The following is a 16,462-nucleotide window of genomic DNA, read 5'->3' as shown; positions in this document are numbered from 1 at the left end:
GGAAGACGATGAGCCCCCGCAAGAGACGCACACACTGGCCACCGAAAGGTGGGCCGCCATGACCAGCGGGAAGAGCCACAGACAGGCAAGAGAATGACGTGATTATTGAAACAATAAATCAGAGTCAAGCCTGTTATGATGCGTCCTGCATTGAGTGTCACAGCACCCCACGCACGGATGGCTGGAAGTCCGTCACAATAAATATTTGGGCTGCGAATCTTTTAGTGTCCCACGATTCGATTCAATATCGATTCTTGGGGTCGCGATTCGATAATATATCGATTGAACGCGATTCTCGATTCAAAAACGATTTTTTTTCGATTGAAAACGATTCTGTATTCGTTCAATACCTAGGATTTCAACAGGATCTACCCCAGTCTGCTGACATGCTAGCAGAGTAGTAGATTTGAAAAAAAAGCTTTTATAGTTATAAAGGACAATGTTTTATCAACTGATTGCAATAATGTAAAATTGTTTTAAATATTAAACAAACCAAAAATATGACTTACTTTATCTTTGTGAAAACATTGGAGACAGTGTGTTGTCAAGATTATGAGATGCGATGCAAGTGTAAGCCACTGTGAACCCTCTTGTTCTTGTTTTTTAGAAATGTCTAATTATAATGTCAATGAGGGATTTTTAATCACTGCTATGCTGAAATTATAACTAATATTGATACTGTTGTTGATAATATTAATTTTTGTTTCACTACTTTTGGTTTGTTCTGTGTCGTGTTTGTGTCTCCTCTGAATTGCTCTGTTTATTGCAGTTCTGAGTGTTGCTGGGTCAGGTTTGGTTTTGGAATTGGATTGCATTGTTTTGTTGGATTGATTGAAAAAAAAACGATTAAAAAAAAAAAGAGAATCGATTCTGAATCGCACAATGTATTCGAATCGATTTTTCCCACACCCCTAATATATATATATATATATAAATATAAAATTGTATATATGTGTATATATATATATATATATACACATATACATACATATATACACACACACACACATATATATATATATATATATATATATTTATATACAGTACATATATATATATATATATATATATATATATATATGTATATATGTACTGTATATAAATTATATATCATTATTTTTTGTTAGGTACATAATCCACACGTGTTCATTCATAGTTTTGATGCCTTCAATGACAATCTACAATAGTCATAAAAATAAAGAAAACTCATTAAAATGAGGTGTGTTCAAACTTTTTGGCCTGTACTGTATAAATGCCAACAATTAATTGTATTTTCATGTCAAGTGTAGTGAATTTTTAATTCAGTAGAAGGCAAATGGCCATTACAAAACAGTAAAACAGTGTCAATACAGTTAGTTAGTGTGCCATACACTCACTGAGGCATCATTTACCCACCATTTTTGTTTCACATTGTTGTTGTTTTTGGAATAGGGCGGGACAATAAAAAAAACACAAATTACAGTAATAATGGTATATATAGAAAACAGTACACATCCATAAAGCGAATACATTGTTGAATAATTTATCAAAACATTTTATTGGACAACAACACAATATGTCACAGAAATATCACAGAGCAATTTAAGACAGGTCTGGCTCAGGTGTTTTTTTTCTACGTCTTCTATCTGAAACAATAAGTGAAGCATAAACCAAACAAACCATAAGAGGAAAAACTAACAAAAAAATTATTACATCCGCCAAATAATATTGAAGACAAAACACACACACACACAAAAACAAAACCTTGGCCATTAAAAGTCTCTGTAAAAGATTGACTAGTACAGCTAATAATGCTAATGAAGTCACCAATATCGCCACACAGGATTATGAAGGTCATACACCGGAAAAAATATTAAAAAAGATGTAGTATTTATGAGTTCATTACAGTACAAAAAATGCATTTATAGTTATAGTGAAACTGTGTTAAAAGTTTTTTTAAGCACCAGCAGGTTGGCTTGACTTGCTTTTTCATCAGTTATGTGTCGTGGAGGCAAGGAGGGGTCGTAGCACCGTGGGAATTACACCGACGCCCCCATTCCTCCATCTTTACTACATCGTGAAAATACCTTGTAGCCCCCATCACGTCAAGTGAAGTACCATTTGATACGCAATAAATATAAGAAAAGCATGTATATATATAAACAATGTCACAATGTACAATTCTTTCTTTTTGCCCGAAAAACAAACCTGACAACAGAAAAGAGGTATAAAGGTGGGAGGAAGTTCCCGGTACAGTAATTAAAACTAGAGTGAAATAGGACAATTTCAGGATGTTGACTATTTTTTTGAAAAGACAGAAGTAGACAATTTTGAGCATTTACAGATGAGTTAAGCAACAGTCTACTAAAACAGATACATTATGTACAGGAAATGGTGTGCATAGATGACCAATAGTGAGGGTTGATGGGGTATTTGATATCTGATTTTAGGTTAGGGGAACCAATCGTAATGTTGTACAATGGGCCTGATTCACTTTTAAAGGTCACAGACAACAGAATGTAGTCCTCGCAAATACAAAATTAAAAGCACCTTGCAAGATGACCCCTGACCTGGGCTGCAACATTCTTAAAAAAAACATTGTCTTCATAAGATCAAAAACTACACTACCTGAAGTGTAGCAAAACAAAATAGTGTTTACCTCGGTTTTAATATGTCATATTTGTTGTATTATTTTACATCAAAACAGTCAAACCTGTCTATAGCTGCCATAAAACATTTCCCTCACAGAAAAAAATTGTATTGTAAAACCATATTTTTTGTACCCCAAAATTTTTATCATTCAGTATAGTGGCTACTAATATCAACATTTGATGCAATTTTGCATGATGTAAATAGAGGTTATTATTAGTTATTTGTTTACTCTTTTTACAATATGAATTGTTTTCTTGTGATTAAATCTTTTGAAATATCTAAGTTGAATAATTTAACAAATAACGGAAATTGAAGATGAGGCTTGCTTGTGGTTGACGTAAATCTACTGCGGACATTTGCATTTCCGAGCTAAGAGCCAATTTTTTTCCCCCACGCTTTATACAATGGTGCCACCTGATTTATGAATTGTTCCTTGGTTCATGAGCTTCATATGCAGCCAATAGATTTAGCCTATTATGACATTGAACTTGCCAAACGGGTCACATTAAATCAAACACAATTACAGAAATTAGCGCCTTTGGTACTCACCCCTCGTCATGGATAAGAAACAACACAATACACAAAACGCAGCTCCCAAGCCAAAGAAGATCCACAAAGCCATCGACAAAAGAATAATCCACGGCACAGAACGGAAATCCACCACTACCAATTTGGTTCAAAATGGCGCCCACACCTGCATATAGCTGCATAGGTGCTTTTGCTGTTTACCTTCAATGCTTGCTGTCACACAACCATCGGTCTACGCATGTCAAAGACTACGTGACTTCCTGGCAACTTACTTAGCAGTTATGTTTGTGGATGTTGTTTTTTTGTAATCCTTATTTTTATAATGTAATATTTAAACATTACATTCCAAACAAACATTATCTATAACTTGTTTGAATTCAGTTGCACCTATGTGCGTCATTCAGTTAGAGTGCAAGTTATTGAAATTGTGGCAATACTTTTTTGTATCTACCCTTTGTTTATTTTTATATTATTGTTCTTATTTCCTATCATGTTGGCTTTTGTTTTTATAAAAATAATTAATAAAACATTCACATATCACAGCATTTGATGCCGCAAAAGCTCTGTCGTGGAAAAATGCAAGGAGGGACGTGACAGTCTTTGCACAAGCATGGACCCATCATGTCGTCTGGTACAAACCGTGTAGCAATGGTCGCTATTGACAGGTTTGATCATAGTTTGCCCCCGTTTCCGCAAACAGTCTCGGTTAACAAAACAGTAAATATAACAAACTAGTGTGTTCGCCCGCGTATCATTCTGCTGAGTGCCTAAACAAAGAATTCCAGGCATTGGTGACTCAGTCTCGCTTTTTAATTGATTTTAATTGAGTACGACCTCAAAATAAGCCAACAAGAAGCCAAAGAAAGTTGCGCTTTGATAAAAAAAAAAAAAAAAAAAGTGAGAAACACGGTTACATTCAAGAAATAACTAGTAAGGTGGGGGTCTTGCTCTGCTCATCACTGCCTTCGCCAATAAAAATCTTCAATAAAAGGTAAAAGTGATGTTAAATATCCATATCATTTGTATGTATTTTGCTTTGTTTTCTCTGTGTAAATGTATAATCATTCTCTATAAAATGTATTTTGTGTTCATACTTCTACGTGTCTGTAATATAATATTGTACAGGAACAATTTATCGGTTTTTAGTACAATTCCGTCGGCCATTTTTTTTTAAGGTATTACAAAGGAAAACCAAAGTACCACTGTATTTATAAAAAAAATAAAAGAACATACGTAAACAATATGTAGTTAAAATGTATATTCCTGTGGAAACTCACGCAGTTAAATAATTCCAACAGCTCAAATTTCGACACAACTGTCAACATTTGCCTTGCTGGTGGAAAGACTGCCTATGATAGTACAACTATTATTCTATTGGCATGCTTTTACTTTGAAGGCCTGCTTTCAACAGCTACAGGATGTGTTACACTGAAGTGGGCCCGAGTGGAATGGAAGGGTGGGGGATGCCTCTGTTGCCCTAGTTTTGCAGCACCAGAGGCTTTCTTTTCATAAAACTTGGGGAATTTATGGGAAGCAAGCGCAAAATACAGTAGTTTCTCTGGGAAAAAGTGAGGGTTGGACTTCTAATGTTAATTGTGTAGAAGTGCTTTAGTGTTTTGCAAATCAACATTTGATAGCTGTTGAATAAATTGATTCTGGTTTTGAAAAATATATGATTTTAATGAGAATTATGAGCGGTGGAAAGGAAAAAAAATGACACTTGAAGAACTTGTAATGTGTCAATATGCTTTTATCTTACTTTGTGACATATCTAGTCATTACAGCTGGTGTCAGTTGTGGATACTGTATGTATTGTGGATAAGAGAAGCATACTAATGAGTGAAGTTCTCACAGTGTTTAACAAAAATAGAAATATGGTGATTTACCCCCCTGTGCTCCATCTATGCACACCACTTTTTGATTTCATATAGTCGCTCACCAGTTATTTATTCTCATGTCATCTAAAAACCAAGCAACACAAAGAGGTATAAAACTGGGAATCAGTTCCCGTTCCAAAACAATGAAATAGAAAAATCAACACCACGTTTGATTCTGCAAGTGTCGTAGAAACCACACCATTTAACACACTTGATTCCCATCTAAAAATACGGCCATATTAGTCCTCAACTAAACCCGTAATTTAGAGAAATTGCTATTTATTTTTTTCTAAATAAAACATAGTCATGTAATTTTATACTCTAATTACACCTTCTCTAAATACAGTTCACAAGGCCAATGTGGTGCACTTCTAGGCTGGTACAACCTTTTGAATGATGTGAAAAGAATAAATAAGATCGGAATAGCACCTCAAGAGTTTACAGGCATGAGGAACACATGTCAAAATTTCCCTGAAAACCAGGTATCAATACAGTATTGTTAATATGAAGCAAATGTGACAATCAGCTACTTCTCCTGTATGAAGTGGTTTCCCCTGCTGGTATAGTAGAATCACAGCATATTCATGGACATGTAGAATAACTAGATTGGTGTAAAAAACAGAATTTGCATAAAAGTACCTGAATTGATTCAGAAAATTGGCTACTTGACGCTTTTAAATCACAGCAGTATCTGTCGAACGTATACAGTAAATAACCTGATTTTCAGTGGTAGCAGTGCTCTTTTTTTCATCCTAAATGCTTTCCATTAGAATTACCATTCTAGTCATTCTATTTAAAATGCACACGTCCAATCAGCAGCTGGTATGGGGAAGACAGTGAGCTGTATTTGGATTGGATGAGGATATCCATACCTTATTGAGTGATGTAAACAACAGAGTAAACGTTGACTGCAGGAACCAGATTGCCTTGGAGGCAACAATTGTGCTGCCATTAGTTTTGGTTATGGCTGAAAGACCTCATGAAGACGTCTTCATTTTGAAGCGGGTGAGGGAGCCTGAAGGGAAAGATGGAAAAAAACCTTAGTTGATGACCTCAACTGCTAATATTCTATACATATTGACTAAGAGTGTAAAGATTCATAAATACATTGATAGATCGATTTCAAGTATATCGATCTGTGCTCGGCAAGTTTGCCTTCCAAGAGATAGGTATTAATCCAAGATTGTTTTTAAAGAGAATTGGTCGATTTTTAGGCAAACATCGGATTTAAGAACGAAGTGAAGTGAAATGAATTATATTTATATAGCACTTTTCTCTAGTGACTCAAATCGCTTTACATAGTTACATTTTTTTTTTTTTAAACCAGTGTGGGTGGCACTGGGAGCAGGTAGGTAAAGTGTCTTGCCCAAGGACACAACGGCAGTGACTCGGTTGGTAGAGTGGCCGTGCAAGCAACTTGAGGGTTGCAGGTTCGATTCCCGCTTCCGCCATCCTAGTCACTGCCGTTGTGTCCTTGGGCAAGACACTTTACCCACCTGTTCCCAGTGCCACCCACACTGGTTTAAATGTAACTTAGATATTGGGTTTCACTATGTAAAGCGCTTTGAGTCACTCGAGAAAAGCGCTATATAAATATAAATCACTTCACTAGGATGGCAGAAGCGGGAATTGAACCTACAACCCTCAAGTTGCTGGCACGGCCGCTCTACCAACCGAGCTATACCGCCCCGGCAGACTTTATATGAATTTGAGCACTTAAAATAAAGATTGTAAACCCTAATTCTATATTTTCCCATCAGTGGCGTCATCTAAAAAAATGTATTGAAGATTATCTACGGTGGTCAAGAAAGGTCATAACAAATGCCACACGACAATAGTGTAATTAATATCTGTGACGTCTGCATGTGCGACTTTGAGAGATGGTGCTATTTTGTGTGTGACGTGTGCGAGTGCGGCAGTCTAGTGAAACAGTCCCACAAGATTTTGGGTGTCTGCGAGTTGTGGCGAACAGCACTATATACCGTACGTGTGTTTCGACTCCCCGAGTTTGTTACCGCATGATAAGAAAGCGTGTGAAAGTGTATCTCCAAATGCCTCTCCTTCTCCACTGCCAGGCATTTCAATATCATAACTTTCAGCTGCAGCCCGATTGCAAAAGCCACAACAAATACAAATGACATAACACAAGAATAAAGCCGCAACACAACTTTAAACCACAGACGATGCGGCTGACAAAATGGAAGTGACAGAGCTGCAAGTTACTGCAATGCACAGAATCTTGGAACTAAGGGAGAAGTATGTTTGTGAGAAACAAATAATAGAAGAGATACAGTAGATCAAGGAGGCTATGGAAATTAGGAAGCGAAACAGTGATAAGCTTCCGCTTCCCCACACCTAGGATGCGGTCCTTCATCGGCAAGACGAGGGTGGAGAATAGATACTGTATGGCCAGGTCGGGTAATTTTATTTAGGTGGTAATTATACTGTTCAATCAATCGTTCAAAAAATTTACATATATACTTCTTGATTACAATTGTCTCAAATGGCTGCACAAGCCACAACGACATCCTCGGCTCAGATGTTAAAAAGTTGATTAGTGTACTTTTATTGAAAATTGCTTGAATGTTTAAAATGTAAGCAGAAAAGGTTTCCTCTTGTTAATTCAACCTAAAATGTTGGTTGCATTTTATTCAAATAAGATGTGAATGCATTGGCTATTAATTGTTGTTTACTTGCCTGTTTGTATCTATAATTTATTTATACATAATTTCCCTTACAGGAAATAACAGGAATTTAGGAAACTTATTGCATGCAGTTTCCATCCATCCATCCATCCATTTTCTACCGCTTATTCCCTTTCGGGGTCGCGGGGGGCGCTGGCGCCTATCTCAGCTACAATCGGGCGGAAGGCGGGGTACACCCTGGACAAGTCGCCACCTCATCACAGGGCCAACACAGATAGACAGACAACATTCACACTCACAGGAATTTAGGAAACTTATTGCATGCAGTTTCCATCATCCACTATTCATTTCACAGTCACAGTACTTGATTTGTTTTGCAAAAAAGTTACTGAATCGTTTGGCTGAGTCTGGTACTTGTTTGCTTGTCAAGTGTTTTGAGTCAGCGTTTCTCCTTCCACTGGACCTAATGTCATGAAGAGCAAAGGTATATAGCACCATTTGATTGTACGTGAATTGATACCTAGTAGTACCGACAGCATTTGGTCGGTGCCTATAAAAGATTCAGAATTCTTTACCCATCCCTATTTACTCATTTAAATCCTTTGGTTATTCCCTAAGAGTCCTTCTGTCGCCAGGAACCTGAATGTTTAAATGTTAACAAAAACAGCAAACAGATTTTGGAAAAATAAAAAGAATCGATTTAATGACTCAGTAATCTGTATCAACACTGCCGATATATGGATCAATTCGCTCTCCCCTTATGTGTACGCCTGCCCGCTACAAAACATCAACGCAACATTATATTATCTTCTCTCGAGATGCTACCTTTAATTTTTTTGTTAATAGCTGCTAAAATTCCATTCTTACGTTTCTATCTACTCTTCATAAAGTTTCCTGAGCATTAATCAATCAATCAATCAATTAAATCAAAGTTGACATATTTAGCCCTTAACCACAAATGTCTCAAAGGGCTGCACAGGCCAAAGCATCATCCTTGACATGTACTTCTTGTATTGTTTTAAGCTATTTTAGCAACTAATTTATCGATTACAATGCCTTCTTGTTTAATGCTGCTTGTTCTTACTCTGTGCATAACATGTTCAGCCTCGTTCTCCAGTGATAATGTTATGTGTGAGAAATGTTTCTTTGCCGAAATGAAAGTGCAGATAATTAATTTATGGGCGCGGCTATGCACTGTGCACACACAATTAGCTGCCACTGCCTGCCGTGGGACGGAAAATAAAGAAGATATTAGCCTGAAATTGAAAGGCATTAATTGCCTTTGGTCGATTATGTAATTTGTTTGTTTTTTTTTGCACAGAAATTGCCTGATACAGATCTTTGGCCGATCAATCAGATCATCTCTAATTCAAAAAAGGGGAACTGCACTTTTTGGGAATTTTGCCTATCATTCACAGTCATTATGAAAGGCATGACGAGGGGTGGATTTTCTTTAATGCATTCTAAATATTAAATAAACGTAAATAAAAGTGCGATTACAGCGGAAGCCAATGGGACGTCCTCTATTCCGCGCTAAAAAACCCAATAAATAACCATTAAAAATGTGCCAACAATACTCATTTTACTTTTCATGACTTAAATATTAAAGGCCTACTGAAACCCACTACTACCCACCACGCAGTCTGATAGTTTATATATCAATGATGAAATATTAACATTGCAACACATGCCAGTACAGCCTTTTTAGTTTACTAAATTGCAATTTTAAATTTCCCGGGAGTTTTTTCTTGAAACGTCGCATAATGATGACGTGTACGCTTGGCCATACAGTATCTATTCTCCACCCTCGCCTAGGAATATGAGCGCTGCGTACACACACAGCTAAAAGTCGTCTGCTTTAACGGCATAATTACACAGTATTTTGGACATCTGTGTTGCTGAATCTTTTGCAATTTGTTCAATTAATATTGGAGGAGTCAAAGTGAAGGATGGAATTGGGAAGCTTTAGCTTTTAGCCACACAAACACACGGTGATTCCTTGTTTAAAATTCACGGAGGTGAAACTTTACTATGGATCCCAACCGAATGTCAACCAGCAGGTTTCGGTGAGATAATTGTGGTTAAAAAGTCGCTTCTTACCGGATATCAGCTGAGCTTGTGCCGCCCATACAGCTGGCGTCGACTTCCCTGAGACACTGCGCGTCAACACCCGGCCGTGGACGTACACTTCCGACTATCAGGTACTGTTAAACCCACTAAAACACTAGCAACACAATAGAAAGATAAGGGATTTCACAGAATTATCCTAGTAAATGTCTCTAAAAACATATGAATTCGTCTCAATGCAATCGCGTTTTTTTTTTAACTTTTTTTTTTTTTCTAGTCCGTTGCTATCAATTTCCTCAAACACGAATCTTTCAACCTCGCTCAAATTAATGGGGAAATTGTCGTTTTCTCGGTCCGAATAGCTGTTTTTGTTGGAAGCTCCCATTAAAATCAATGTGAATATGTGAGGAGCCATCAACATGTGACGTCATCGTCTGCGACTTCCGGTAGAGACAGGGCTTTTCTCTTAGCACCGAAAGTTGCAAACTTTATCATGGATGTTCTCTACTAAATCCTTTCAGCAAAAATATGGCAATATCGCGAAATGATCAAGTATGACACATAGAATGGACCTACTATCCCCGTTTAACTAAGAACATTTCATTTAAGTAGGCCTTTAACAAAGTATTAGTGATATTGTTATTAGAAGCACTAAGCACACAAACCATTTATTGCGGCGACATGCTCACTACCGTGTGTGCCTAAGTTTACATTGAGTGGTCTGCTGTGTCTTCACTTCTCTGCTCCTTGGAAGTCTATTGTAGATCATAAATCATGCATCTCACCTGGAAAGTAGATGGTTGAGGATGTAATTCAACAAGTTGGTACAATTCGACAGCCATTTAGGACCCCGAACTGGCGAGAACGACACGGAAATACGCTTCTTTCCACCTCCCCACCCTGTTTTTTTTCGCAAGGATTATAGTTATTTTTCATCTAAATAAGTATATATGCACATCAGTCGGCATCCAAATGACAGCACACCTTAAACAGCAAGTGATTTTTTATTATTTTTGTTGGCTCTCCTGGAGTCTCCAGTGGGTAATATTTGTGACATAAAAAAAAGCAAACATGATGCGTTTTTTTAATTAATGCACTGCGACTGTTAAAAATGATAATAATACGTTAATATTCAATGTTATTATAAATGTGCCCGTTACTGCATTACAATATTACATATATACTTACATCATGTATATAAAACCCTAATGGAAGTGTTTTGATGTTTTTTTATGTCCTTATATGCAGAATTGAGCAGCTTCCATAGGCTCCATTGTAACTATACTTTTGATCACATTTATTAATATTTAGAATAAAAAAAAAAAAAAACATGCTCTATTTTCACACCTATGGGAATTTGTTAATACATTTAATAAACAAAATATGACAACAGTGTTAGAGAGAATATCATAATATGTATGGAGGTGAATTGATGACACCACTTTTATGGTAATTACTACAACATTATATTAGAAGGAGAAGTAGGGGTGGGGTAATCATCCGCCCTCATCATCTTATTTGCAAAAATGGCCATGACGGATGTGAGCAAAAAACATAAAAAGCAAAGAGGGGTCCCATTACTTGCTAATTACTACTATCCCTTTAGCCAGTCTTCTCTGACAGACTAGGTGATATATCCATAAAAAGAGGAAAAGTTGCGCACAATGTTTTCCACACAATGTTTGTGATCTATAAAAGCGCAACTACAAATTTGAATGAATGGTTTTGGATTTCTGGTGTATGGAGATTTTTAGACACAACGCCACATACAGTTGTATAGATGAGGAGTAACGATGCCATCCACAGAACAGATTTGTACCGACAAACTACCTCTGCAGACAGTCCCAATTATAATGTGTTAAGGCAGTGGTCCCCAACCACCGGGCCGCGGCCCGTTACGGGCCGCAGCTCGATTGGTACCGGGCCGCAGAATAATTTTTTATTAGTTTTAATTATTTTTTAATAGAAAAAAAAATAATAATAATTTTTGTTTTTTTGTTTTTATTAAAACACCATAAAAAACACAAGAAACACTTAGAAGTAGTGCACCCACCCAAAAAAAACTCCCTTTATCATGACAAAAACCTCCCTTTTTCATGACAAAGGGAAAGAAAAAATTATTGATTTACCAAATACATTTTATATTTTACCATTATTGCAAAAAAGATACTGACCAGTGTGAAGCTGTCGTAGGTTTTCATCAAGTCTTCCATTCGATATTGTTCCAACACCACCACTCCAGCCAGCGAAGGGTTCTTCGCTCGGGCGCAGTCCTCACAGTGCACCACGTAGCTCTTCTTACTGCAGTTTTCACTGGTCACGAACAGCACGTCAAATGTCTCCACCTATACAAACGTAGATGACGCACACAACTACACAACAAACACTGCATACAGCATACTTGCCAACCCTCCCGGATTTTCCGGGAGACTCCCGAAATTCAGCGCCTCTCCTGAAAACCTCCCGGGACAAATTTTCTCCCGAAAATCTCCCGAAATTCAGGCGGAGCTGGAGGCCACGCCCCCTCCAGCTCCATGCGGACCTAAATGAGGACAGCCTGTTTTCACGTCCGCTTTCCCGTGTCTGCCCAATGACGTTATAACTGTAGAATTATCGAGGGGGAGTTTTTGGTTTCTTATGTGGGTTTATTGTTAGGCAGTTTCATTAACGTCATCCCAGTGCGGTAACAACTCACAACAACAGCAGTCACTGTTGTGACACTCTTAAACAGGACAATACTGCCATCTACAGTACATGCACCACAACACTTCCAAGGAACTTCAACCCTTTACTAATACCCGATCTATTAACATCCCATCTCCCCGGATTGTAAATAACCTAATAATGTAAATAATCAAATGTATGTCTAATGTATATACTTGATCTTATGCTATCTGAACTCACTATGTTCTCTGCTGGCTGTACATATCCTGCTAAGTAAGACTTACACTGTTTCAATGTCCATTTCTCTGATGATGGAGTTGTTGATGACTGAAGTACTGATATCAACCAAAGCTCCTTATCCCACCCCCCGGATTGTCCATCCATCCATTTTCTACCGGTTATTCCCTTTTAGGGGTCGTGGGGGGCGCTGGCGCCTATCTCAGCTACAATCGGGCGGAAGGCGGGGTACACCCTGGACAAGTCGCCACCTCATCGCAAGGCCAACAAAGATAGACAGACAACATTCACACTCACATTCACACTAGGGCCAATTTAGTGTTGCCAATCAACCTATCCCCAGGTGTAAATAATGTAAATAATTCAATGTATATTGTAATATATTGGGTTGGAATCAATAACAAGGCGAGATGATAAAGTTACGTCTCTTTACTGTGGGCTTCAGAACAGACACACTCACTTGCTGTCAGGTGCGCAACATCACGTAAATCGTTGGCCAATCAAAAAGCAACCCCATAACGCTCTAGCCAACATTCACCAGGGGGATGGCAACAGACAACATAGATCACTCTATTAGATATATACTATGATGATTATTAACTTGTGTGATGACTGTATTATGCTGATAGTATATATTTGTACCATGAATTAACGTGGACCCCGATTTAAACAAGTTGAAAAACTTATTCGGGTGTTACCATTTAGTGGTCAATTTTACGGAATGTGTACTGAACTGTGCAATCTACTAATAAAAGTTTCAATCAAATCCTCCCCTCTTAACCACGCCACGCCCCCGCCCCACCCCGGCCGCGCATCCCCAACCACGCCCCCCCATCCCCTACCTTCCGAAATCGGAAGTCTCAAGGTTGGCAAGTATGGCATACAGACAACTAGTTGGGAGACTCACGTCGCACTCATTGCAGTAATAAGCAGGCTCGTCTTTAACCCGACTCTGGTATGAGATTCTCTTCCCTGCAGCCGTCAGCTGTTCTTTCAGGATCTGGATGTGCTTGATGGACTGCATGAGGCAGTGTCTGGCAGAAGAGAAGCACAAACTTTAATCAAATCAAAAATATTATCAACATTTTCCAATAATTTGTGTGGTTGTTGTTGTGCTATTGACATAAAGAGTATGACCTCAAACATAAGAACCTAAGTTAACACATGTAGGAAATGTATCATTTTGTGTTCTTCCTTTAAGCTGATTATTTGGCTCTTTATAACAGTAAGCTTTAGAAACTATAATTGCAGTATTACAGGGTCTCTGTAGGTTCGAACAAGTAAAATTTAAGACTTTTTTTAGGACCATAAAGAAAACAATTAAGACCCAGTTCACATTGGTAGGTGAGAGACATTATTGATCTCGAAAAAACTTTCTTTGAGCACCAAGGCGAGAAAGCAGTTCACCAGTTGATGATGTCAATACAATCAAAAAAGTTAGCTCTCTGTGATCAATGCTCTGCTATAAATAGTTTGTCTCTGTCAGCGCCTATAACAACAATATCACTAATAGCCAGTTAATATTGAAGTCACAAAACAAAACGTAAATGGAGTATTGATGGCAGTTTTTGCACGGCTATTTAGAGGGCTATATGGGCGGAATAGAGGGCCTCCTATTCGACTACGATTCGATTAAATACAGGCATTTGTAATAAGAAAAAGTCACATAATTCACATTATATTTATTAAATTAATGGAAATGTGTGTAAAACTCGAACATAAGAGCCCTAAAATAAAGGAACTGGTCAGCTCTCTCAGTGAGGTGCCTCGCGACAGTCAGTCAAATTTTAGAACTATCTGCATTACTTTACTTACAATAAATACATAGATTATCAAAATTTATGTTTACTAATCAATTTTATAATGGTCCATGTTTGAATTGTGATGCATCTATAAATCGATTATTTACCCCACCTCTATACATGTCCCAGGTGATGTACAAAATATTTTTTGTTGTATTTTAGTAGATAATTTATCAACATCACTAATATTGAAAATGTTGAGTAAAATTCAAAAATTCCATAACATGCATGCAAAAACGTTTCTCATTTGGCAACTCTATATGTCAATGAATCTTCTCATTCATTCGGATCATTGTCATCTCAGGGCATTAAATCGATCGGTCAGATCGGTCAAATCTAGTCTAGACTAGACTAAATCTGACCAATCTAAGTCTATGATCACAAACTGATGAAGCCTACTCGGATGAGCGACGAAACCTCTTCTAAGACAAACCAAACAGTCCAGTTGCGATCGATTGAGATGAGTTGGGTAATATACTTCCGGTAATGTGACCTCTGTTTATTCTCATCGCATCAGAACTATACCTTCTTGCTGGCCAGCGTTGCCAACTTGGTGACTATGTCACTAAATCTGATGACTTTCCAATCCTATTTTTTTTTTTGGGAAACAGCTACTAGCGACAAATTTAGTGGCTTTTCCCGGTGTTAATGGAGACTATTTTGTGTCTTGAATACTTTGATGTGAAAGCATGCAGGAGTTCCTCAGCGAGTAGTTGACGGGTGCTGCCTATCAGCTGGTGCTGCTGCAGCGTGAGCAAAGCAGAGAGCCTAAAAGGGTGGTAATAATTTGCCGTTTGGACTTTTATAGTGCGTTTTTGTACTGGGAAGTCAGATTTTTCCAGTTACTAGCCAGACGTTTCGACACAAATGTTGAATTTAAATCTTTCTTCACAGTCACACTTAAATAAATCACCAATTTTGATTTTCCTACTGTCTGTGTGTGTGTATGTGTGTGCGTGTCTCTCTCTCTTTGAAAAAAGTGGAACATCTAGCTAGATAGCTCATCATGTCAGTCAGTGCAGAGAAGACCCACACGCCTCCAGACTGCAAATTAAATCCACATGTGCAAAGCTGCCACTTTTATCACCCTGGTTTACAAAGCGAGATGGATATATTTCTTCAGTCATGTCAACCGAATAGAAATCACTGCAACGCCCCATTTCAATCGTTCGTCATTAGATTTGGTTTGTTGGTGAATAGCACAACCCTCAAATCTTTTGATTAAATTTGATACATTTAACAGTGCAGAACAAAATTGATTTCAAAAACATCAACAACTAAGAATCAAGATATTAAAGTTATTTTGCAGTTGTAATCATACTTTATCATACATTATTTTAAACTCAAACTCACTTTTGTAACTCTCCTGCAGCTCCCATTGCAATTATTTATGCAAATGAGGTAATGACATCATTGAGTGACTTTCAGGACAGCCAATAGCTACTTTCCTTGCTGAGGAGTTGGCAACTCTGTTGCTGGCTCCTAATAAATGCTGTAGAACTACAACTGGTTAGGAACTAAAAGTGTTTGGATTGTAATCATCCAAATATGATCAGCAGCGAAGTAAAAAGTTGTCTACGTTGTGGCTCGGAGAGCGAATACAGGCAACAAAAAGTAAGCTAGCTAGATGATGCTAACTATGATAACTAGCAACCTTGTTTCGGTAGCCCCAATCGTCCCTGTCCCTGCTCATGTTGATAATTCGGTTGGAAGCCCAAGTACTCCCACACAGGGACATTTGACGTCACAATCACATTTTTTCCTCCTAGTTTTTTCTACGTTGCAAGTGGCGACTAGCGAGATTCTCTGTTCGTGCATCCTGTGGGTGTTAGTTAGCGTCATCGTCTCCGCCCACCGAGGCAAAGATTGACAAGAAGGTTGACTGCCGAGAGGGTTCACTCTGTTCATTTAATTACTCTATTGAGTACACGCGCACAGGTGCTAAAGCAATGCACAGAGTGAACCCCTCGTGTACCTTTTTTGAAAGTGACAGATGACGAACACAAACACG

The 16,462-nt window shown here is 37.9% G+C and overlaps 1 protein-coding gene across 3 annotated transcripts in view; it reads right to left on the bottom strand.

Annotated features, from left to right (window-relative positions):
* Positions 1-1,518: 1,518 nt before the first annotated feature.
* Positions 1,519-16,462, bottom strand: part of LOC133551288 (lysine-specific demethylase 6A-like) — a 52,436-nt gene continuing 37,492 nt past the window's right edge. For all 3 annotated transcript variants that reach the window (XM_061897843.1, XM_061897845.1, XM_061897844.1), the window contains 3 exons: positions 13,557-13,683; positions 11,923-12,093; positions 1,519-6,051 (listed from right to left, as the gene is read on the bottom strand). In XM_061897843.1, coding sequence (XP_061753827.1) covers positions 6,028-6,051; positions 11,923-12,093; positions 13,557-13,683 — 322 coding nt within the window. In that variant the 3' untranslated portion in view covers positions 1,519-6,027. The remainder of the gene's footprint in view (positions 6,052-11,922; positions 12,094-13,556; positions 13,684-16,462) is intronic.

Source organism: Nerophis ophidion, linkage group LG04 (assembly GCF_033978795.1).
Source record: "Nerophis ophidion isolate RoL-2023_Sa linkage group LG04, RoL_Noph_v1.0, whole genome shotgun sequence".
In the NCBI taxonomy this organism is placed as follows: Eukaryota; Metazoa; Chordata; class Actinopteri; order Syngnathiformes; family Syngnathidae; genus Nerophis; species Nerophis ophidion.
The sequence above is the reverse complement of the archived record's forward strand: the minus strand, read 5'-3'. Positions and strand labels throughout refer to the sequence as shown.